A 23,905-nucleotide genomic window follows, 5' to 3' on the forward strand; every position below is an offset into this window, starting at 1 on the left:
AACTTGATTTATGGAGTAATTTTTGATGTGTTCTACTATTTTCTATATTATTTAAAAGATATTAGAATTGTTAAAAAACATACTATTTTATCCTCCCACCACATCTACCATTTAAAATGCTCAAATTGTATGGATCTAGTGATGATTAGATTGGGAAAGATTAGTATAATGTGGGTATAAGATAAAATTACAAATCTAACGGTTTGATTTTTGTAGATTTACTTTGGAAAATTTATTATGACTGTCAGAGGTCCATTAAATCAATAGTAATTTAATTCTAGAAAATTAAATATTGAATCTTTCAATCTAAAAACTCAAGGGATCAATACTCTTGTTGCCATGAATTTATCAAAAAAAATTTGGCTTGATTTAAGTATGGGAAGGTCCATTTTCAATCCTCCCAAGTGAAAATTCCCATATTGTGTCCACTCTCCCCTTTTCAAGTCTAAAACCAATCCTAGTTAGGTTTGGAAATCTAGGCTTGGTAAACTTCACAGCTTAGGTTTCATTCCATGTGTGAGGCTTGGGTAGGCCCAAACCTTATATATGCATGCCACTTTATGTCCACGTGAGCATCGAGAGGATCCACATAAGCAGCTTGCCACCTCCACCCTCCATGTCAACATGGTCAACCTAGTTGACTCCCCACCTCATCATCCTAGTCATCATTAATGCCACATCATCTTGCCACCTTTGCATGCCACCTCGCACATGGTGACATGGCATGCCACATCATGGAATTGCCACATCAACCATAATAGTGCCACATGTCAAGAGAATGCCACGTGTCATGCACGCTTGTGACACGTGGTATCTCCTTCCCACCTCCCCTCTTTTTTCAAAAACATATTTTTAGAAAAGTTAATTTAGTAATTTAGAGAAATAGAATATAGAAATTTAAATAATAAAATATATGTAACTTATTAAATAAAAGAATTTAAAATCACTAATTTTAAAGGATTATATTTTGGGATTAGATCAATAAAAATATTATTAAAGATCATATTATTAATTTTAAAAAAATAAATTTTTTATTTTTATATTTCTTAAAAAAAATTTTATGTAGAATAAACCTTTGAATAAAATATGAAAAAATTACTTTATTTAAAAAAAGCAGTTATATAATTATAAAATAAAAAATTTCTTTAAAGATATATTTATATATCTGGTAATGATAAATATTTAGACTTGTTAATAAATATTATAAATAATATTAATTTTTAAGTGGATAATAGTTTATCTTTAATTATCTTTATGTTTATCTTAGTTATCCAATCAATCTTAGATAGGAAATCCAGTGAGATTTGAAGTGGATAACCTATTTTTCCTATATAATCACACATCTCTAGTACTATCCCACACTTATCTGTAGTACTATCCCATCATTGAGCCTTTATAATATTTTCTCTCTTAGCTTCCTTGAGAATGGGTTCTCAAAGTCGTAGGAGTCGGAAACGTGATAGGACTAGACTCCCCCCCATCCACCAAGTTCAAGAGGAGGAGAGGAGAAGGGTAGCTCGTGAGAGAAAGAGAGAGTGGAGAGCACGTCAACGAGCAACACCTTCCGTTGGGCGATGATCCAAGCCTTGCTCCTCCTCTTCCACTTCCTCTCCCTTCGCCCTCTTCCCCCCCACTACCCCTTAGTTTAGATAATCCACATGAACCCGCCCTTCTTGAGTCCTCTCTTCTACAAGAATCCACCCCCCCTCCTTTGGGCGCCCTTCGTGTGGATAGGAAAGAACTATCAAAGTCAGGGGCACATCGTCGTGCCCATGCAATCTTCCAATCCTATTTCAAAGACCTCACGTCTTCATCACAGGCATGTGTGCTTGATGCTTTGATTGATCTGCCCAACATGGCCAACTGCAGGGCGCTTTCCGACATTGGAGGTCGAAGAGAGAGAACAATTGTGGCAGCCATAAGTAGCTCCCAAATGAAGGGTAAGGTTAGTGCCACATCTCGCATCCTTTCCATAGCACCACACGCACTTAGAGTTGGGTCTATTAGGCAACAAAGTTTAGATGCCAATGAGGTTGGTGCTATGTGGGCGAGTAGTGGTCGTGTAGCTAGGCATGATCGCCTACTAGATGAAACCACTAGAACCTTGATAGAAAGTTTTTGGGAGGAGAATTGTCGTGCATCGCCAGTTTTCAAGAAAGCTTTGCGTAAGAGAGTGACAAGAGGAGTGTTCATTGAGCACGGTGCTTGCTTTCTTACATACGGCACAGTCATTGTGCCAAGTGGCAGGATCGTCAGTTCCGAGCATGCCTAGCAGAGTTTCCTATTGGTGTGGTCGTCTCTGTGATTGATTTTGCAGAGAACTACACTTTCACACCTTTTCAGGAGATACAATCTGAGTATTACTTCTCAGTGCAGGTAATGGTTATATTTTGTAATATTTGTTTTATGTTTGAGCTACATTACTTAATTGATTTTTTGTGTCCTAAACGTATGTATTGCTTACCTCACCAGGTTGCTATTTTGGTCCATTAGCTATCGACATCATGCAGAGGCTCATGTAGATGGGATAGCGAGTACCCCCGAGACCCGTGTCATTATTCGAGAGTATCATTTCTATATCAGTGATGATCGTTCACATGATGCACATTTTGTGCAACACTGTTTTCGTCTCCATGACGATTTTTTAGGAGATTGTGGGATCAGACATGTCCAGCGATGGGTTTGGTCGGATGGTTGTGGCGCACAGTTCAAGTCATCACGTCAATTCTATTGGCTCTACAGGTTGTACTTATGGCTTTCTTACATTTACAATTAAACTAAATTCACTAGAACATCTTAAAGAAAACAATAACTAAGACTATCTTTTATGGATTTATAGGTGGCATGTGCAGTCTAGTATCCCAGTGATTTGGTCATTCTTTGAGACTGGTCACGGGAAGGGTGAGCATGATGGTGCAGGCGCGTGTGTGAAACGTGCCTTGAGGCGTCATCAGCTGCGACAGGATGCTCAGCGGTTCAGAGATGCGGGCCACGTAGTCGAGTGGTGCTCCCAACATTTGTGTGGGAGTGCAGCATCATCGTACCCCAAACGTGATGCTCGGATTGTCAGGAGATTTTTTTGGCATGTGGATGGTGGCACGATTGACCGTAGAGCCTCCCATGATTGTGACACAGTACCTCGCACCTTGGGCTTACATTCCATCAGGAGCACGTGCATGGCGGCCCCCACGATTTACACACGACGGTTTGCATGCTTCTGTGGAGCATGTATGGATGGCGATTGGTCACATTGTGCCTCGAGAGGATGGGCAGATGCATGGATACAGACATTCCTCTCCCCCGAGCATCCTTCACATCCAGTGGTGTCTGATGAGCACACAGGTCCTGCGTTCATGGTCAGTTATGATGACCTGACAAATTTGCTACAGGAGGGTGATGTATTTGCTGTTATTGCCAGTGAGGGAAATAGCGAGGGAGTAGAATACTATCTGATGAGTTGCACTAGGCCAAAGTGCATGCTTGACCAGGATACAGTGGATGATCATGGGTTTTCTTATGACGCCCATAGCATGATTGTGGCAGGCCGGTTCTACCAGCAGATTCGACTTCATCAGGGAGTCTTGAGTTCCAGCAGTGGAAGTGGGAGTTAGAGGCATTTCAGTTCTCTCATCTAGTGGTTGCTACCAGGCTCACTCTTGTTCGAGTACAGAGCCGAAAACACAGTTCTCACCCTCGTTTTCGGCTTCGAGTGGATGACCATGAGAGAATTCTAGAGCAGTTGAGAGCTAGAGAGGGTGCTGTTGACTAGATCTCTATCTTGATAGTGACTAAACTCAGACTAGCTGGGTTAGCTCACTTACATTGTACTTAGATTTTTGGGCAGTGACTAACCTCAGACTAGCTGGGGTAGCTCATTTTCATTCTAATGTACTTATTTGATGTTTATATCATTATGAGTTTTCTCATTATTGAGTATCATTACATTTTAGTTGATGTTCTTGATTTTATTATATTTTTTAACACTTTGGCTATCATATTGTTCGTTGAAAATCTCCATGCCATCGTACCCAAACATGCTCTGATGGTGACCAAACTTTGCAAGCATGGGGAGGGGACCCACCCCCACATGCTTGCAAAGTTTGGTCACAATCAGAGCATGTTTGGATTGGTAATTGGCGCCCAGTGCGGGTTTTTCAAGTCTCTTGGTGCTTAAGAGGCCATGGAAAATCCGAGCCTTCCCCATACCATCGTACCCAAACATGCTCCGATGGGGACCAAACTTTGCAAGCATGTGGGGGTGGGTCCCCCCCACATGCTTGCAAAGTTTGGTCACAATAAGAGCATGTTTGGATTGGCAATTAGCGCCCAGTGCGGGTTTTTCAAGTCTCTTGGTGCTTAAGAGGCCATGGAAAATCCGGGCCTTCCCCATACCATCGTACCCAAACATGCTCCGATGGGGACCAAACTTTGCAAGCATGTGGGGGTGGGTCCCCCCCACATGCTTGCAAAGTTTGGTCCCCATCAGAGCATGTTTGGATTGGCAATTGGCGCCCAGTGAGGGTTTTTCAAGTCTCTTGGTGCTTAAGAGGCCATGGAAAATCCGGGCCTTCCCCATACCATCGTACCCAAACATGCTCCGATGGGGACCAAACTTTGCAAGCATGTGGGGGTGGGTCCCCCCCACATGCTTACAAAGTTTGGTCCCCATCAGAGCATGTTTAGATTGGCAATTGGCACCCAGTGCGGGTTTTTCAAGTCTCTTGGTGCTTAAGAGGCCATGGAAAATCCGGGCCTTCCCCATACCATCGTACCCAAACATGCTCCGAAACTTTGCAAGCATGTGGGGGGGGGGTCCCCCCACATGCTTGCAAAGTTTCGGAGCATGTTTGGGTACGATGGTATGGGGAAGGCCCGGATCCATCGTACCCAAACATGCTCCGATGGGGACCAAACTTTGCAAGCATGTGGGGGGGGGTCCCCCCCACATGCTTGCAAAGTTTGGTCCCCATCGGAGCATGTTTGGGTACGATGGTATGGGGAAGGCCCGGATTTTCCATGGCCTCTTAAGCACCAAGAGACTTGAAAAACCCGCACTGGGCACCAATTGCCAATCCAAACATGCTCTGATTGTGACCAAACTTTGCAAGCATGTGGGGGGGACCCACCCCCACATGCTTGCAAAGTTTGGTCCCCATCGGAGCATGTTTGGGTACGATGGTATGGGGAAGGCCCGGATTTTCCATGGCCTCATAAGCACCAAGAGACTTGAAAAACCCGCACTGGGCGCCAATTGCCAATCCAAACATGCTCTGATGGGCACCAAACTTTGCAAGCATGTGCGGGGGACCCACCCCCACATGCTTGCAAAGTTTGGTCCCCATCGGAGCATGTTTGGGTACGATGGTGGGTGGTTGCAAGATGAGGGTACTCACTTTCGTTCACTCTCTCCAAAATTGGGACATCCATCCATCTCGGGCGGAGTACCTCGATCGTGATAGTGCCGCCAATCAAAAGACGACACGTGGCTCCCGAGCCTAAATCGACATATCTCGATCGAGATGCCAACTAATGCCACGCTAGCAGGTCCGGCTTTCCAGGCGTCATCCATGTCACCAATACATGTCACCGCCACCACAATATCTCGATCGAGATATCTATGCCACTCGGATCCACATCAGGGCCACGCTGTATCCCCGTAGGCATATTTGACTAGCACATCTCCATCGTCCACGTATCTCGAACGAGAAATATACATCCAATCGCGACCATTCATTGTTCGAGGTAATCGGATACAATCTCCACCGTCCCCATATCTCGATCGAGATACTGAGTTCAAATCTCAGCCGTCCAAATATCTCGATCGTGATATAGAGATTCAATCTGCACCGTCCGAATATCTCGATCGAGATACGTAGATGCAATATCCACCGTCCAATTATCTCGATCGAGATAAGGAAACGCAATCTATACCGTCCATTTACGTACGCTGGAAGATGCGATCTCGGCCGTTTAAATATCTCGATCGAGGTATATAATGAATCTTGACCGTCGAGATACCTTTTCGTGGTAATGCCTCTAAATCGTGGCCGTCCAATTACCTCGATCGAGATATTAATATCAAATCTCAGCCGTCGATCCTTCCCCAACCCTAGAATTAGGTGTGTATCTTGGCCGTATGTTGCACTAACCCTAATATCCAGAGCGTTAATCTTGCAAACCCTAAATTGCATGATGTTACCGAACCTCGATCGAGGTTATAAAACCGGAAAACTTTTTTTTTTGGCTCATTTTCACAAGTCGTTTTCACTCCCTTGCTCTCTCTTGATTTGGATTAGTGTTAGTGAGCCCATTAGCTTTGTTTTTAGCTTCATTAGTGCTACTTAGCACTAAGCATTAGACCTTTCACATTAGACCTTTCACATTAGACCCTTCACATTGGACCCTTCACATTGGGCTTAGGTTTTAGCATGGAGGGCCACGAGGAGGGCCACGAGGAGGGCCGCTCATCTATTGCGGACCTCATCGCGGAGATAGACCGTGAGCTAGCGGCTATCCGTAGGAGTGCTAGAGACACTCCGTCTACATTACATATCGTGGCAGACTTGGAGGCGATGCTTGCGTCCCTTCGTAGCCTTCACGATATTGTTTATGTAGATGAGTGGATAGCCCACCATCGCGCTGCTCCGGTGTCACATGGCCTGACATATCGTCAGGTCTGTGATCTTGCTCCTATTAGGGATGGGGCTTTCCTAGATCTTTTCCTCGATAGTCGTGGGATGAGGCCCGGGGCGGGGAAGCCCCTCACTATTTCGCGGTGTTCGCATCCTCGTATGGCGGCACATATCTATAGTCGATATGTTGCCGCATATGGGAGGATGCCGAACAACCGCCAGATCCCCATATACTTCGCAAAGCAGTTATATGCGGAGTTTGTCTTAGGGGAGGAGGTCGATTACACCAGCCATCGTCCGGGTGGTGGTGCTGGCCGAGGCCGTCTCCAGGACCAGGGTAGGCGGCCTCCACCAGCACTTCGTGTAGCACCTGCCGCCACAGATCCTTCCTTTGTGCCATTGTCGACAGTAGAGGCTCTTGGCACGCAGGTCGGCATTGACGTACGGAGTACCACGGAGAGCATCCAGCACGTGGTGCGCCTATTCTCACGAGCTATACCGACGACAGATGTGGAGGTATTTACATATAGATTACGTCTTAAGTTTTTTTGGTCATTTATCTTCATGTTTATATGTACTTTTCTATATTTTTACATGAGCAGCATGGTTGATTGTGTCACGCAGGTTCCCACACCTGCCACTCAGAGGCTCACTCAGGAGTTGGTAGAGGCGAGAGCGGAGATAGACCGCCTCCGAGCTGCATTACAGATGGCAGAGGCAGCTACTGCAGAGGCACAGCATCTGAGAGAGTCCGACATCCAGCAGGTAGGTTTCTCTTGCACGTTTAAGTTACAAATTTCTTTAAGTAATACCTAATGAGAGACTAACCAAATATTTTAATGCTTTACTTTTTTGCGTAGGCTCGGACCGAGGTAGAGAGCTCCAGAGCTGAGGCACAGCATCATCAGATCATGGAGCAGATTGCCCAGCACAGGGCAGAGCAGCTGATGCTGCATGTTCGAGAGTATCGTAGATCATCCGATGTGACAGTGCCTTACCTACCGTTATATCCACGGCCTATCACAGAGGTTTTTCGACGACCTCTCCCTCAGGATGCACCTCCCTTCCTACGGGATGCATGCTGCTGTTTATGCATCGAGGACATTGACAGTACAGGAGGATATGCCCTAGGATGTGGACATATTTTCCACTTGTCTTGCATCACCCAGGAGCTCGTCCGGTTCTCAGCATGCCCATCCTGCCGTGCACGCGTCGACTTAGCGACGTACAGGGTATTGGGCATCGATGATCTTCACCCAGGCCTTGTACGAGTAGATGCCAGGACTGGGAGGCCTGTCGACTTTACATCAGCTATGGACTTGGGACTCGACGCCTTCGACGATAGAGCCCAGGAGCCTGAGGTGCCTCCTGAGATAGAGTGGAGCTCACATGAGTTCGACGCTTACCAGAGAGTGCTACATGAGAGCCAGGTGACAGCATTTGAGCGCGTGGGTGGTGCTGGCCCTAGTGGCACAGCGGGTGATGGTGCTAGCAGCAGTGCTGCTTCTCATGAGCAGCGTGTCCTTACAGCAGAGGAGCTTACACGAGCAGAGTGGCAGACACGCACCATTGCAGATTATAGATTTTGGGTGTACAGACAGAGGCGTCTTGCATTAGCACGACGCAGAGAGAGAGAGAGGGCCATAGCAGCTTTTGGGACTCGTGAGCTCCCGAGTATACCGGCACCAGCTCACGATCCTTCCTTTGAGGCAGACCTCCCCGCAGACATTCGACGACCCCCGCAGCCGGCACAGCCGCCTCGACGTGCACAGCAGCCTCGACGCGCACGTCGACCGGCAGTTAGAGATGACGATTTTGATTGGGTTGCTGTTGATAGTGACTAAACTCAGACTAGCTGGGTTAGCTCACTTACATTGTACTTAGATTTTTGGGCAGTGACTAACCTCAGGCTAGCTGGGGTAGCTCATTTTCATTCTGATGTACTTATTTGATGTTTATATCATTATGAGTTTTCTCATTATTGAGTATCATTACATTTTAGTTGATGTTCTTGATTTTATTATATTTCTTAACACTTTTGCTATCATATTGTTTGTTGAAAATCTCCATGCCATCGTACCCAAACATGCTCCGATGGGGACCAAACTTTGCAAGCATGTGGGGGTGGGCCCCCCCCACATGCTTGCAAAGTTTGGTCCCCATCGGAGCATGTTTGGGTTGGCAATGGGCGCCCAGTGTGGTTTTTTCAAGTCTCTTGGTGCTTAAGAGGCCATGGAAAATCCGGGCCTTCCCCATACCATCGTACCCAAACATGCTCCGATGGGGACCAAACTTTGCAAGCGTGTGGGGGTGGGCCCCCCCCACATGCTTGCAAAGTTTGGTCACAATCAAAGCATGTTTGGGTTGGCAATCGGCGCCCAGTGCGGGTTTTTCAAGTCTCTTGGTGCTTAAGAGGCCATGGAAAATCCGGGCCTTCCCCATACCGTCGTACCCAAACATGCTCCGATGGGGACCAAACTTTGCAAGCATGTGGGGGTGGGCCCCCCCCACATGCTTGCAAAGTTTGGTCCCCATCGGAGCATGTTTGGATTGGCAATGGGCGCCCAGTGCGGGTTTTTCAAGTCTCTTGGTGCTTAAGAGGCCATGGAAAATCCGGGCCTTCCCCATACCATCGTACCCAAACATGCTCCGATGGGGACCAAACTTTGCAAGCATGTGGGGGTGGGCCCCCCCCACATGCTTGCAAAGTTTGGTCCCCATCGGAGCATGTTTGGATTGGCAATGGGCGCCCAGTGCGGGTTTTTCAAGTCTCTTGGTGCTTAAGAGGCCATGGAAAATCCGGGCCTTCCCCATACCATCGTACCCAAACATGCTCCGATGGGGACCAAACTTTGCAAGCATGTGGGGGTGGGCCCCCCCCACATGCTTGCAAAGTTTGGTCCCCATCGGAGCATGTTTGGATTGGCAATGGGCGCCCAGTGCGGGTTTTTCAAGTCTCTTGGTGCTTAAGAGGCCATGGAAAATCCGGGCCTTCCCCATACCATCGTACCCAAACATGCTCCGATGGGGACCAAACTTTGCAAGCATGTGGGGGGGGCCCACCCCCACACGCTTGCAAAGTTTGGTCCCCATCGGAGCATGTTTGGATTGGCAATGGGCGCCCAGTGCGGTTTTTTCAAGTCTCTTGGTGCTTAAGAGGCCATGGAAAATCCGGGCCTTCCCCATACCATCGTACCCAAACATGCTCCGATGGGGACCAAACTTTGCAAGCGTGTGGGGGGGGCCCACCCCCACACGCTTGCAAAGTTTGGTCCCCATCGGAGCATGTTTGGATTGGCAATCGGCGCCCAGTGCGGGTTTTTCAAGTCTCTTGGTGCTTAAGAGGCCATGGAAAATGAAGCCTTCCCCATACCATCGTACCCAAACATGCTCCGATGGGGACCAAACTTTGCAAGCGTGTGGGGGTGGGCCCCCCCCACATGCTTGCAAAGTTTGGTCCCCATCGGAGCATGTTTGGGTTGGCAATGGGCGCCCAGTGCGGTTTTTTCAAGTCTCTTGGTGCTTAAGAGGCCATGGAAAATCCGGGCCTTCCCCATACCATCGTACCCAAACATGCTCCGATGGGGACCAAACTTTGCAAGCATGTGGGGGGGGCCCACCCCCACACGCTTTCAAAGTTTGGTCCGCATCGGAGCATGTTTGGATTGGCAATGGGCGCCCAGTGCGGTTTTTTCAAGTCTCTTGGTGCTTAAGAGGCCATGGAAAATCCGGGCCTTCCCCATACCATCGTACCCAAACATGCTCCGATGGGGACCAAACTTTGCAAGCGTGTGGGGGTGGGCCCCCCCCACATGCTTGCAAAGTTTGGTCCGCATCGGAGCATGTTTGGGTTGGCAATGGGCGCCCAGTGCGGTTTTTTCAAGTCTCTTGGTGCTTAAGAGGCCATGGAAAATCCGGGCCTTCCCCATACCATCGTACCCAAACATGCTCCGATGGGGACCAAACTTTGCAAGCGTGTGGGGGTGGGCCCCCCCCACATGCTTGCAAAGTTTGGTCCCCATCGGAGCATGTTTGGGTTGGCAATGGGCGCCCAGTGCGGGTTTTTCAAGTCTCTTGGTGCTTAAGAGGCCATGGAAAATCCGGGCCTTCCCCATACCATCGTACCCAAACATGCTCCGATGGGGACCAAACTTTGCAAGCATGTGGGGGTGGGCCCCCCCCACATGCTTGCAAAGTTTGGTCCCCATCGGAGCATGTTTGGGTTGGCAATGGGCGCCCAGTGCGGGTTTTTCAAGTCTCTTGGTGCTTAAGAGGCCATGGAAAATCCGGGCCTTCCCCATACCATCGTACTCAAACATGCTCCGATGGGGACCAAACTTTGCAAGCGTGTGGGGGTGGGCCCCCCCCACATGCTTGCAAAGTTTGGTCCCCATCGGAGCATGTTTGGGTTGGCAATGGGCGCCCAGTGCGGTTTTTTCAAGTCTCTTGGTGCTTAAGAGGCCATGGAAAATCCGGGCCTTCCCCATACCATCGTACCCAAACATGCTCCGATGGGGACCAAACTTTGCAAGCGTGTGGGGGTGGGCCCCCCCCACATTCTTGCAAAGTTTGGTCCCCATCAGAGCATGTTTGGGTACGATGGTATGGGGAAGGCCCGGATTTTCCATGGCCTCTTAAGCACCAAGAGACTTGAAAAACCCGCACTGGGCGCCCATTGCCAACCCAAACATGCTCCGATGGGGACCAAACTTTGCAAGCATGTGGGGGGGGCCCACCCCCACACGCTTGCAAAGTTTGGTCCCCATCGGAGCATGTTTGGGTACGATGGTATGGGGAAGGCCCGGATTTTCCATGGCCTCTTAAGCACCAAGAGACTTGAAAAACCCGCACTGGGCGCCCATTGCCAATCCAAACATGCTCCGATGGGGACCAAACTTTGCAAGCGTGTGGGGGTGGGCCCCCCCCACATGGAGATTTTCAACAAACAATATGATAGCCAAAGTGTTAAAAAATATAATAAAATCAAGAACATCAACTAAAATGTAATGATACTCAATAATGAGAAAACTCATAATGATATAAACATCAAATAAGTACATCAGAATGAAAATGAGCTACCCCAGCTAGTCTGAGGTTAGTCACTGCCCAAAAATCTAAGTACAATGTAAGTGAGCTAACCCAGCTAGTCTGAGTTTAGTCACTATCAAGATAGAGATCTAGTCAGCAGCACCCTCTCTAGCTCTCAACTGCTCTAGAATGCTCTCATGGTCATCCACTCGAAGCCGAAAACGAGGGTGAGAACTGTGTTTTCGGCTCTGTACTCGAACAAGAGTGAGCCTGGTAGCAACCACTAGATGAGAGAACTGAAATGCCTCTAACTCCCACTTCCACTGCTGGAACTCAAGACTCCCCCGATGAAGTCGAATCTGCTGGTAGAACCGGCCTGCCACAATCATGCTATGGGCGTCATAAGAAAACCCATGATCATCCACTGTATCCTGGTCAAGCATGCACTTTGGCCTAGTGCAACTCATCAGATAGTAGTCTACTCCCTCGCTGTTTCCCTCACTGGCAATAACAGCAAATACATCACCCTCCTGTAGCAAATCTGTCAGGTCATCATAACTGACCATGAACGCAGGACCTGTGTGCTCAACAGACACCACTGGATGTGAAGGATGCTCGGGGGAGAGGAATGTCTGTATCCATGCATCTGCCCATCCTCTCGAGGCACAATGTGACCAATCGCCATCCATACATGCTCCACAGAAGCATGCAAACCGTCGTGTGTAAATCGTGGGGGCCGCCATGCACGTGCTCCTGATGGAATGTAAGCCCAAGGTGCCAGGTACTGTGTCACAATCATGGGAGGCTCTGCGGTCAATCGTGCCACCATCCACATGCCAAAAAAATCTCCTGACAATCCGAGCATCACGTCTGGGGTACGATGATGCTGCACTCCCACACAAATGTTGGGAGCACCACTCGACTACGTGGCCCGCATCTCTGAACCGCTGAGCATCCTGTCGCAGCTGATGACGCCTCAAGGCACGTTTCACACACGCGCCTGCACCATCATGCTCACCCTTCCCGTGACCAGTCTCAAAGAATGACCAAATCACTGGGATACTAGACTGCACATGCCACCTATAAATCCATAAAAGATAGTCTTAGTTATTGTTTTCTTTAAGATGTTCTAGTGAATTTAGTTTAATTGAAAATGTAAGAAAGCCATAAGTACAACCTGTAGAGCCAATAGAATTGACGTGATGACTTGAACTGTGCGCCACAACCATCCGACCAAACCCATCGCTGGACATGTCTGATCCCACAATCTCCTAAAAAATCGTCATGGAGACGAAAGCAGTGTTGCACAAAATGTGCATCATGTGAACGATCATCACTGATATAGAAATGATACTCTCGAATAATGACACGGGTCTCGGGGGTACTCGCTATCCCATCTACATGAGCCTCTGCATGTCGATAGCTAATGTGGACCAAAATAGCAACCTGGTGAGGGAAGCAATACATACGTTTAGGACACAAAAAATCAATTAAGTAATGAAGCTCAAACATAAAACAAATAGTACAAAATATAACCATTACCTGCTCTGAGAAGTAATACTCAGATTGTATCTCCTGAAAAGGTGTGAAAGTGTAGTTCTCTGCAAAATCAATCACAGAGACGACCACACCAATAGGAAACTCTGCTAGGCATGCTCGGAACTGACGATCCTGCCACTTGGCACAATGACTGTGCCGTATGTAGGGGTAGATCTGCTCCCTAAATGTGGCTGTGAAGTGACAACGTGGTGTATGTTTGTCCACGAGCTGCAACTTCCTGGACTGTCCACCACTCTGGAGCTGGTGTGTCACATACTCATAACGTTGCCATGCCACTATCTCTTGGTCACTTGCATCAAGATCTACCATCTGTAGATGTGCAAGTGAACCACATGATGTGCAATTGCTCTCCACACAAGGCATCCTATGGAACTGGGCATCCTCCGTGCGTGCACACAAAAGAGAGTGGATGAAATCACGTGGACTACGAGGCAACTCTCTATGCCCACTAAGAGAACGGAACACATCATAAAAAAGATTGAACTCAACATGGTAGCGACAACAACATGTGTCACGCTGACGTGAGTACCTCACAAACCAAGGCTTACACCCCTCAAATGACCTTTGCCCAATTTTAAGCTCTGGATACGAAGCTACAAACTGAGAATACAACTTAGTTTGGGACATTTCAAGAAAGCAAGCACCGTGCTCAATGAACACTCCTCTTGTCACTCTCTTACGCAAAGCTTTCTTGAAAACTGGCGATGCACGACAATTCTCCTCCCAAAAACTTTCTATCAAGGTTCTAGTGGTTTCATCTAGTAGGCGATCATGCCTAGCTACACGACCACTACTCGCCCACATAGCACCAACCTCATTGGCATCTAAACTTTGTCGCCTAATAGACCCAACTCTAAGTGCGTGTGGTGCTATGGAAAGGATGCGAGATGTGGCACTAACCTTACCCTTCATTTGGGAGCTACTTATGGCTGCCACAATAGCCCGTCGAGCAGCCAAAGCGTCCGCAGAGTTCCTCTTCTTGTTAACTATATAGGAATGACGAACACTTTGTAGCACCGCCATGCCAGCTCTCCTCTCTCTTCGACCTCCAATGTCGGAAAGCGCCCTGCAGTTGGCCATGTTGGGCAGATCAATCAAAGCATCAAGCACACATGCCTGTGATGAAGATGTGAGGTCTTTGAAATAGGATTGGAAGATTGCATGGGCACGACGATGTGCCCCTGACTTTGATAGTTCTTTCCTATCCACACGAAGGGCGCCCAAAGGAGGGGGGGTGGGTTCTTGTAGAAGAGAGGACTCAAGAAGGGCGGGTTCATGTGGATTATCTAAACTAAGGGGTAGTGGGAGGGAAGAGGGCGAAGGGAGAGGAAGTGGAAGAGGAGGAGCAAGGCTTGGATCATCGCCAACGGAAGGTGTTGCTCGTTGACGTGCTCTCCACTCTCTCTTTCTCTCACGAGCTACCCTTCTCCTCTCCTCCTCTTGAACTTGGTGGATGGGGGGGAGTCTAGTCCTATCACGTTTCCGACTCCTACGGCTTTGAGAACCCATTCTCAAGGAAGCTAAGAGAGAAAATATTATAAGGGCTCAATGATGGGATAGTACTACAGATAAGTGTGGGATAGTACTAGAGATGTGTGATTATATAGGAAAAATAGGTTATCCACTTCAAATCTCACTGGATTTCCTATCTAAGATTGATTGGATAACTAAGATAAACATAAAGATATTTAAAGATAAACTATTATCCACTTAAAAATTAATATTATTTATAATATTTATTAACAAGTCTAAATATTTATCATTACCAGATATATAAATATATATAAATATATCTTTAAAGAAATCTTTTATTTTATAATTATATAACTGCTTTTTTTAAATAAAGTATTTTTTTCATATTTTATTCAAAGGTTTATTCTACATAAAAAATTTTCAAGAAATATAAAAATAAAAAATTTATTTTTTTAAAATTAATAATATGATCTTTAATAATATTTTTATTGATCTAATCCCAAAATATAATCCTTTTAAATTAGTGATTTTAAATTCTTTTATTTAATAAGTTACATATATTTTATTATTTAAATTTCTATATTCTATTTCTCTAAATTACTAAATTAACTTTTCCAAAAATATGTTTTTGAAAAAAGAGGGGAGGTGGGAAGGAGATGCCACGTGTCACAAGCGTGCATGACACGTGGCATTCTCTTGACATGTGGCACTATTATGGTTGATGTGGCAATTCCATGATGTGGCATGCCATGTCACCATGTGCGAGGTGGCATGCAAAGGTGGCAAGATGATGTGGCATTAATGATGACTAGGATGATGAGGTGGGGAGTCAACTAGGTTGACCATGTTGACATGGAAGGTGGAGGTGGCAAGCTGAGGTGGCAAGCTGCTTATGTGGATCCTCTCGATGCTCACGTGGACATAAAGTGGCATGCATGTATAAGGTTTGGGCCTACCCAAGCCTCACACATGGAATGAAACCTAAGCTGTGAAGTTTACCAAGCCTAGATTTCCAAACCTAACTAGGATTGGTTTTAGACTTGAAAAGGGGAGAGTGGACACAATATGGGAATTTTCACTTGGGAGGATTGAAAATGGACCTTCCCATACTCAAATCAAGCCAAATTTTTTTTGATAAATTCATGGCAACAAGAGTATTGATCCCATGAGTTTTTAGATTGAAAGATTCAATATTTAATTTTCTAGAATTAAATTACTATTGATTTAATGGGCCTCTCACAGTCATAATAAATTTTCCAAAGTAAATCTACAAAAATCAAACCGTTAGATTTGTAATTTTATCTTATACCCACATTATACTAATCTTTCCCAATCTAATCATCACTAGATCCATACAATTTGAGCATTTTAAATGGTAGATGTGGTGGGAGGATAAAATAGTATGTTTTTTAACAATTCTAATATCTTTTAAATAATATAGAAAATAGTAGAACACATCAAAAATTACTCGATAAATCAAGTTAAGCTCTATGTTATTTGTATTTGTGAAATGCAAAGTGGGAACATCGTATGAGTAATAATGTAAAAGTTATAGGCAATTTACTCACATTCACTATACCTGTCTAAACCTAGGACAGGGCCTGTATACAAACTTGGTTCCCAAAGAAAAGGGGATTTGCAATTATTGGATATTCGATCAGATTATAGTTTTAGGTGCCCAACTTTGCATATGATGTTTCATTAGAAGACCTTGAAGTGAAACTCCTTGGCTAACTATGAGAGATTGGCTATTCTTCTTGAAAAAATGCCTGTTTTTCAGCTAAAGCCAAGGGCGCCCACGCCATGAAACTAGATAACCTCATCTTGTAACCACCCTGGTATGGGGAAGGCCCGGATTTTCCATGGCCTCTTAAGCACCAAGACACTTGAAAAACCCGCACTGGAAGCCAAATGCCAATCCAAACATGCTCTGATGGGGACCAAACTTTGCAAGCATGTGGGGGGGACCCACCCCCACATGCTTGCAAAGTTTGGTCCCCATCGGAGCATGTTTGGGTACGATGGTATGGGGAAGGCCCGGATTTTCCATGGCCTCTTAAGCACCAAGAGACTTGAAAAACCCGCACTGGGCGCCAATTGCCAATCCAGACATGCTTTGATGGGGACCAAACTTTGCAAGCATGTGGGGGGGACCCACCCCCACATGCTTGCAAAGTTTGGTCCCCATCGGAGCATGTTTGGGTACGATGGTATGGGGAAGGCCCGGATTTTCCATGGCCTCTTAAGCACCAAGAGACTTGAAAAACCCGCACTGGGCGCTAATTGCCAATCCAAACATGCTCTGATGGGGACCAAACTTTGCAAGCATGTGGGGCGGACCCACCCCCACATGCTTGCAAAGTTTGGTCCCCATCAGAGCATGTTTGGGTATGATGGTATGGGGAAGGCCCGGATATTCCTTGGCCTCTTAAGCACCAAGAGACTTGAAAAACCCGCACTGGGCGCTAATTGCCAATCCAAACATGCTCTGATGGGGACCAAACTTTGCAAGCATGTGGGGGGGACCCACCCCCACATGCTTGCAAAGTTTGGTCCCCATCGGAGCATGTTTGGGTACGATGGTATGGGGAAGGCCCGGATTTTCCATGGCCTCTTAAGCACCAAGAGACTTGAAAAACCCGCACTGGGCACCAATTGCCAATCCAAACATGCTCTGATGGGGACCAAACTTTGCAGGCATGTGGGGGTGACCCACCCCCACATGCCTGCAAAGTTTGGTCCCCATCGGAGCATGTTTGGGTACGATGGTATGGGGAAGGCCCGGATTTTCCATGGCCTCTTAAGCACCAAGAGACTTGAAAAACCCGCACTGGGCGCTAATTGCCAATCCAAACATGCTCTGATGGGGACCAAACTTTGCAAGCATGTGGGGGGGACCCACCCCCACATGTTTGCAAAGTTTGGTCCCCATCGGAGCATGTTTGGGTACGATGGTATGGGGAAGGCCCGGATTTTCCATGGCCTCTTAAGCATCAAGAGACTTGAAAAACCCACACTGGGCGCTAATTGCCAATCCAAACATGCTCTGATGGGGACTAAACTTTGCAAGCATTTGGGGGGGACCCACCCCCACATGCTTGCAAAGTTTGGTCCCCATCGGAGCATGTTTGGGTACGATGGTATGGGGAAGGCCCGGATTTTCCATGGCCTCTTAAGCACCAAGAGACTTGAAAAACCCGCACTGGGCGCCAATTGCCAATCCAAACATGCTCTGATTGTGACCAAACTTTGCAAGCATGTGGGGGGGACCCACCCCCACATGCTTGCAAAGTTTGGTCCCCATCGGAGCATGTTTGGGTACGATGGTATGGGGAAGGCCCGGATTTTCCATGGCCTCTTAAGCACCAAGAGACTTGAAAAACCCGCACTGAGCGCTAATTGCCAATCCAAACATGCTCTGATGGGGACCAAACTTTGCAAGCATGTGGGGGTGACCCACCCCCACATGCTTGCAAAGTTTGGTCCCCATCGGAGCATGTTTGGGTACGATGGTATGGGGAAGGCCCGGATTTTCCATGGCCTCTTAAGCACCAAGAGACTTGAAAAACCCGCACTAGGCGCCAATTACCAATCCAAACATGCTCTGATTGTGACCAAACTTTGCAGGCATGTGGGGGTGACCCACCCCCACATGCCTGCAAAGTTTGGTCCCCATCGGAGCATGTTTGGGTACGATGGTATGGGGAAGGCCCGGATTTTCCATGGCCTCTTAAGCACCAAGAGACTTGAAAAACCCGCACTGGGCGCCAATTGCCAATCCAAACATGCTTTGATTGTGACCAAACTTTGCAAGCATGTGGGGGGGACCCACCCCCACATGCTTGCAAAGTTTGGTCCCCAACGATCGGAGCATGTTTGGGTACGATGGTATGGGGAAGGCCCGGATTTTCCATGGCCTCTTAAGCACCAAGAGACTTGAAAAACCCGCACTGGGCGCCAATTACCAATCCAAACATGTTCTGATTGTGACCAAACTTTGCAAGCATGTGGGGGTGGGTCCCCTCCCCATGCTTGCAAAGTTTGGTCCCCATCAGAGCATGTTTGGGTACGATGGTATGGGGAAGGCCCGGATTTTCCATGGCCTCTTAAGCACCAAGAGACTTCAAAAACCCGCACTGGGCGCCAATTACCAATCCAAACATGTTTTGATTGTGACCAAACTTTGCAAGCATGTGGGGGTGGGTCCCCTCCCCATGCTTGCAAAGTTTGGTCCCCATCAGAGCATGTTTGGGTACGATGGCATGGAGATTTTCAACAAACAATATGATAGCCAAAGTGTTAAAAAATATAATAAAATCAAGAACATCAACTAAAATGTAATGATACTCAATAATGAGAAAACTCATAATGATATAAACATCAAATAAGTACATCAGAATGAAAATGAGCTACCCCAGCTAGTCTGAGGTTAGTCACTGCCCAAAAATCTAAGTACAATGTAAGTGAGCTAACCCAGCTAGTCTGAGTTTAGTCACTATCAACAGCAACCCAATCAAAATCGTCATCTCTAACTGCCGGTCGACGTGCGCGTCGAGGCTGCTGTGCACGTCGAGGAGGCTGTGCCGGCTGCGGGGGTCGTCGAATGTCTGCGGCGGGGAGGTCTGCCTCAAAGGAAGGATCGTGAGCTGGTGCCGGTGTACTCGGGAACTCACGAGTCCCAAAAGCTGCTATGGCCCTCTCTCTCTCTCTCTACGTCGTGCTAATGCAAGACGCCTCTGTCTGTAAACCCAAAATCTATAATCTGCAATGGTGCGTGTCTGCCACTCTGCTCGTGTAAGCTCCTCTGCTGTAATAAGGACACGCTGCTCATGAGAAGCAGCACTGCTGCTAGCACCATCACCCGCTGTGCCACTAGGGCCAGCACCACCCACGCGCTCATATGCTGTCACCTGGCTCTCATGTAGGACTCTCTGGTAAGCGTCGAACTCATGTGAGCTCCACTCTATCTCAGGAGGCACCTCAGGCTCCTGGGCTCTATCGTCGAAGGCGTTGAGTCCCAAGTCCATAGCTGATGTAAAGTCGACAGGCCTGCCAGTCCTGGCATCTACTCGTACAAGGCCTGGGTGAAGATCATCGATGCCCAATACCCTGTACGTCGCTAAGTCGACGCGTGCACGGCAGGATGGGCATGCTGAGAACCGAACGAGCTCCTGGGTGATGCAAGACAAGTGGAAAATATGTCCACATCCTAGGGCATATCCTCCTGTACTATCAATGTCCTCGATACATAAACAGCAGCACGCATCACGTAGGAAGGGTGGTGCATCCTGCGCCGGGAGAGGTCGTCAAAAAACCTCTGTGAATGACAGGCCGTGGATATAACGGTAGGTAAGGCACTATCACGTCCGATGATCTACGATACTCTCGAACATGCAGCATCAGCTGCTCTGCCCTGTGCTGGGCAATCTGCTCCATAATCTGATGATGTTGTGCCTCAGCTTTGGAGCTCTCTACCTCGGTCCGAGCCTACACAAAAAAGTAAAGCATTAAAATATTTGATTAGTCTCTCATTAGGTATTACTTAAAGAAATTTGTAACTTAGGACCTTAATTATAACTCTTTAACGTGCAAGAGAAACCTACCTGCTGGATGTCGGACTCTCTTAGATGATGTGCCTCTGCAGTAGCTGCCTCTGCCATCTGTAATGCAGCTCGGAGGCGGTCTATCTCCGCTCTCGCCTCTACCAACTCCTGAGTGAGCCTCTGAGTGGTAGGTGTGGGAACCTGCGTGACACAATCAACCATGCTGCTCATGTAAAAATATAGAAAAGTACATATAAACATGAAGATAAATGACCAAAAAAACTTAAGACGTAATATATATGTAAATACCTCCACATCTGTTGTCGGTATAGATCGTGAGAATAGGCGCACCACGTGCTGGATGCTCTCCGCCGTGGTACTCCGTACGTCAATGCCGACCTGCGTGCCAAGAGCCTCTACTGTTGACAATGGCACAAATGAAGGATCTGTGGTAGGTGCTACACGAAGGGCTGGTGGAGGCCGCCTACCCTGGTCCTGGAGACGGCCTCGGCCAGCACCACCACCCGGACGATGGCTGGTGTAATCGACCTCCTCCCCTAAGACAAACTCCGCATATAACTGCTTTGCGAAGTATATGGGAATCTGGCGGTTGTTCGGCATCCTCCCATATGCGGCAACATATCGACTATAGATATGTGCCGCCATACGAGGATGCGAACACCGCGAAATAGTGAGGGGCTTGCCCGCCCCGGGCCTCATCCCACGACTATCGAGGAAAAGATCTAGGAAAGCCCCATCCCTAATAGGAGCAAGATCATAGACCTGACGATATGTCAGGCCATGTGACACAGGAGCAGCGCGATGGTGGGCTATCCACTCATCTACATAAACAATATCGTGAAGGCTACGAAGGGACACAAGCATCGCCTCCAAGTAATGTAGACGGAGTGTCTGCCACGATATGTAATGTAGACGGAGTGTCTCTAGCACTCCTACGGATAGCCGCTAACTCGCGGTCTATCTCCGCGATGAGGTCCGCAATAGATGAGCGGCCCTCCTCGTGGCCCTCCATGCTAAAACCTAAGCCAAATGTGAAGGGTCCAATGTGAAGGGTCTAATGTGAAGCGTCTAATGCTTAGTGCTAAGTAGCACTAATAAAGCTAAAAACAAAGCTAATGGGCTCACTAATACTAATCCAAATCAAGAGAGCAAGAGAGTGAAAACGACTTGTGAAAATGAGGCAAAAAAAAAGTTCTCCGGTTTTATAACCTCGATCGAGGTTCGGAAACATCATGCAATTTAGGGTTTGCAAGATTAACGCTCTGGATATTAGGGTTAGTGCAACATACGGCCAAGATACACACCTAATTCTAGGGTTGGGGAAGGATTGACGGCTGAGATTTGATATTACTATCTCGTTCGAGGTAAATGGACGGCCACGATTTAAAGGCATTACCACGACAAGGTATCTCGACGGTCAAGATTCATTATATACCTCGATCGAGATATTTAAACGACCGAGATTGCATCTTCCAGCGTACGTGAATGGACGGTATAGATTGCGTTTCCGTATCTCGATCGAGATAATTGGACGGTGGATATTGCATCTACGTATCTCGATCGAGATATTTGGACGGTGCAGATTGAATCTCTGTATCTCGATCGAGATATTTGGACGGCTGAGATTTGAACTCAGTATCTCGATCGAGATATGGGGACGGTGGAGATTGTATCCGATTACCTCGAACAATGAATGGTTGCGATTGGATGTAAATTTCTCGTTCGAGATACGTGGACGATGGAGATGTGCTAGTCAAATATGCCTACGGGGATACAGCGTGGCCCTGATGTGGATCCGAGTGGCATAGATATCTCGATCGAGATATTGTGGTGGCGGTGACATGTATTGGTGACATGGATGACGCCTGGAAACCCGGACCTGCTAGCGTGGCATTAGTTGGCATCTCGATCGAGATATGTCGATTTAGGCTCGGGAGGCACGTGTCGTCCTTTGATTCGCGGCACTATCACGATCGAGGTACTCCGCCCGAGATGCATGGATGTCCCAATTTTAGAGAGAGTGAACGAAAGTGAGTGCCCTCATCTTGCAACCACCCCATTAAGGAAGCTAACATTGGGACCGAGTGTTGATGCTACAGTATCCACAATGTCCTCTAATGAAGTGAAGCATTGCCCCACATCGTCTTGGTGGGCGGACTTGCACCATGCCATGGTCGTGTCCATCGTGAGGGACATGTTGGAGCGTGGAGGGATGCGAAACATTTTCTTAAGCTGTGGCAAGCTCCTGATTGAAAAGGGTATCTTGCTAGCTAAGCCACGTGGCAGCATTGCATAGGATGATGTGGGATCATCACGTGTTGGAAGAGTGACATGGCCTCCAGCTCGAAGTTCTGTTGCCGAAAAGAACGGGAGGCCAGCCACCATAGCGTGGTTTGGAATAGTATAACTACAAAAAGAAGAAGAAGAAAAAAAAAAGCCGTTAATTAGGATTGATTTTTATTGCCTCCTTTTTGTTTTACAATTGATTGGTGCTGCAACTGAAAGCTCTACAAAACGATATGCAGTTTCATGAGCGCATCATGTCATTAAACATAAATCATTTAAATAGCGTACTCTGTGTTAATAATAAATTGCCTGGATCCTTGTAAACATAAATTTAATTAGCGTACTGATCTGTGCTGTTAATTAGTATAATTACCTGGATCCAATGGCGGCGGTGATGGGCACTTCTTGGTTACAAAGAAGTTTCGCTGATGTGCATAACTCTCGAGCATCCAGATTGTAATATGGGCCAGCTCTTGTCGCTGCAGCAGCTAGTTGCTTTGTAAAGACCTGCGTGGCCTCGACGCCCAGAGGCGACACCTTCTGCTTCAGAAACTCCGGCATTTTCACACCAGAAAGTATCTCCCTCCAGAAGCTTTCAAAATCCTGCACGTCGTTATTATTTGGCACATCAGCGCCCAATATAATGGGCGCAACTGCACACAAAATTATCTGCCATGCCCACCAGCAAATGCGAAGTGATCACGAAATTAAAGAATTTTCCGTTGCATTTAATCATCACTACTATATTGAATCATCGCATGCTTCATTTCTCAGCTTGGCAATCAAATCAAACGATATAATTGATCTTCGCCGGAGCTTATACGTTAGCTGCAGTTAGATTAACAAGATTATTAACTTAATGAATCAAGTTATCGCTGCAGAGGTATAATAACGGTACTCAATCTTCATTTACTTTAGCGAAGTGTAGATAATAATTTGTGGACTTCTCTGTTTTCATTATAATTAGGTGGTGGTTTAATCATCGCTGGCTAATCAAGAGAACCGAAAATTAGGCTTTTAATTATCGGAAGTTCAGTGCTAATTACTGCCGCTGTGGCCGCGAGAACCAGCATGTCGTTTGGCGCGGACACCATTTGCGTTGGAGATGCTTGGAGGAATTAAGAAGCAGCTGCGCAAGCCAAACCCAGGTGGTGATGGTTTAATCCGCAGAACTTGCAGGCGATAACGGATACTGCATGGATCATCAACTATTAAACGTAATTCGCGAAGAAAAAAAGCTTACCAATCAGACTCTGATCATCGATTAGCCTGAGATCAGTGACTCTTGTTCGTGTGAATTTATAGAGGCAGAGCATGGTAGCACGACAATCGTTTATCGGTTGCGTACACGACTGTGCCACC

At 47.1% G+C, this 23,905-nt stretch overlaps 2 protein-coding genes across 2 annotated transcripts; both read right to left on the reverse strand.

The window, feature by feature from the left end:
- Positions 1 to 19,212: 19,212 nt before the first annotated feature.
- On the reverse strand, positions 19,213 to 21,121 carry LOC147636025 (uncharacterized). The gene is made up of 3 exons (XM_086801471.1): positions 20,546 to 21,121; positions 20,297 to 20,437; positions 19,213 to 20,180 (listed from the first exon to the last, which is right to left on the reverse strand). The coding sequence occupies exons 1-3, from the start codon at positions 21,119 to 21,121 to the stop codon at positions 19,959 to 19,961; spliced, it is 939 nt and encodes a 312-aa protein (XP_086657597.1). The 3' UTR covers positions 19,213 to 19,958.
- Positions 21,122 to 22,282: 1,161 nt separating this feature from the next.
- On the reverse strand, positions 22,283 to 23,905 carry LOC147636026 (BURP domain-containing protein 16-like). The gene is made up of 4 exons (XM_086801472.1): positions 23,787 to 23,905; positions 23,590 to 23,672; positions 22,917 to 23,212; positions 22,283 to 22,664 (listed from the first exon to the last, which is right to left on the reverse strand). The coding sequence occupies exons 2-4, from the start codon at positions 23,635 to 23,637 to the stop codon at positions 22,298 to 22,300; spliced, it is 711 nt and encodes a 236-aa protein (XP_086657598.1). The 5' UTR covers positions 23,638 to 23,672; positions 23,787 to 23,905; the 3' UTR covers positions 22,283 to 22,297.

This window comes from Cibotium barometz, chromosome 8 (genome assembly GCF_041138505.1).
Source record: "Cibotium barometz isolate CiBa-2024 chromosome 8, ASM4113850v1, whole genome shotgun sequence".
Lineage (NCBI taxonomy): Eukaryota > Viridiplantae > Streptophyta > Polypodiopsida > Cyatheales > Cibotiaceae > Cibotium > Cibotium barometz.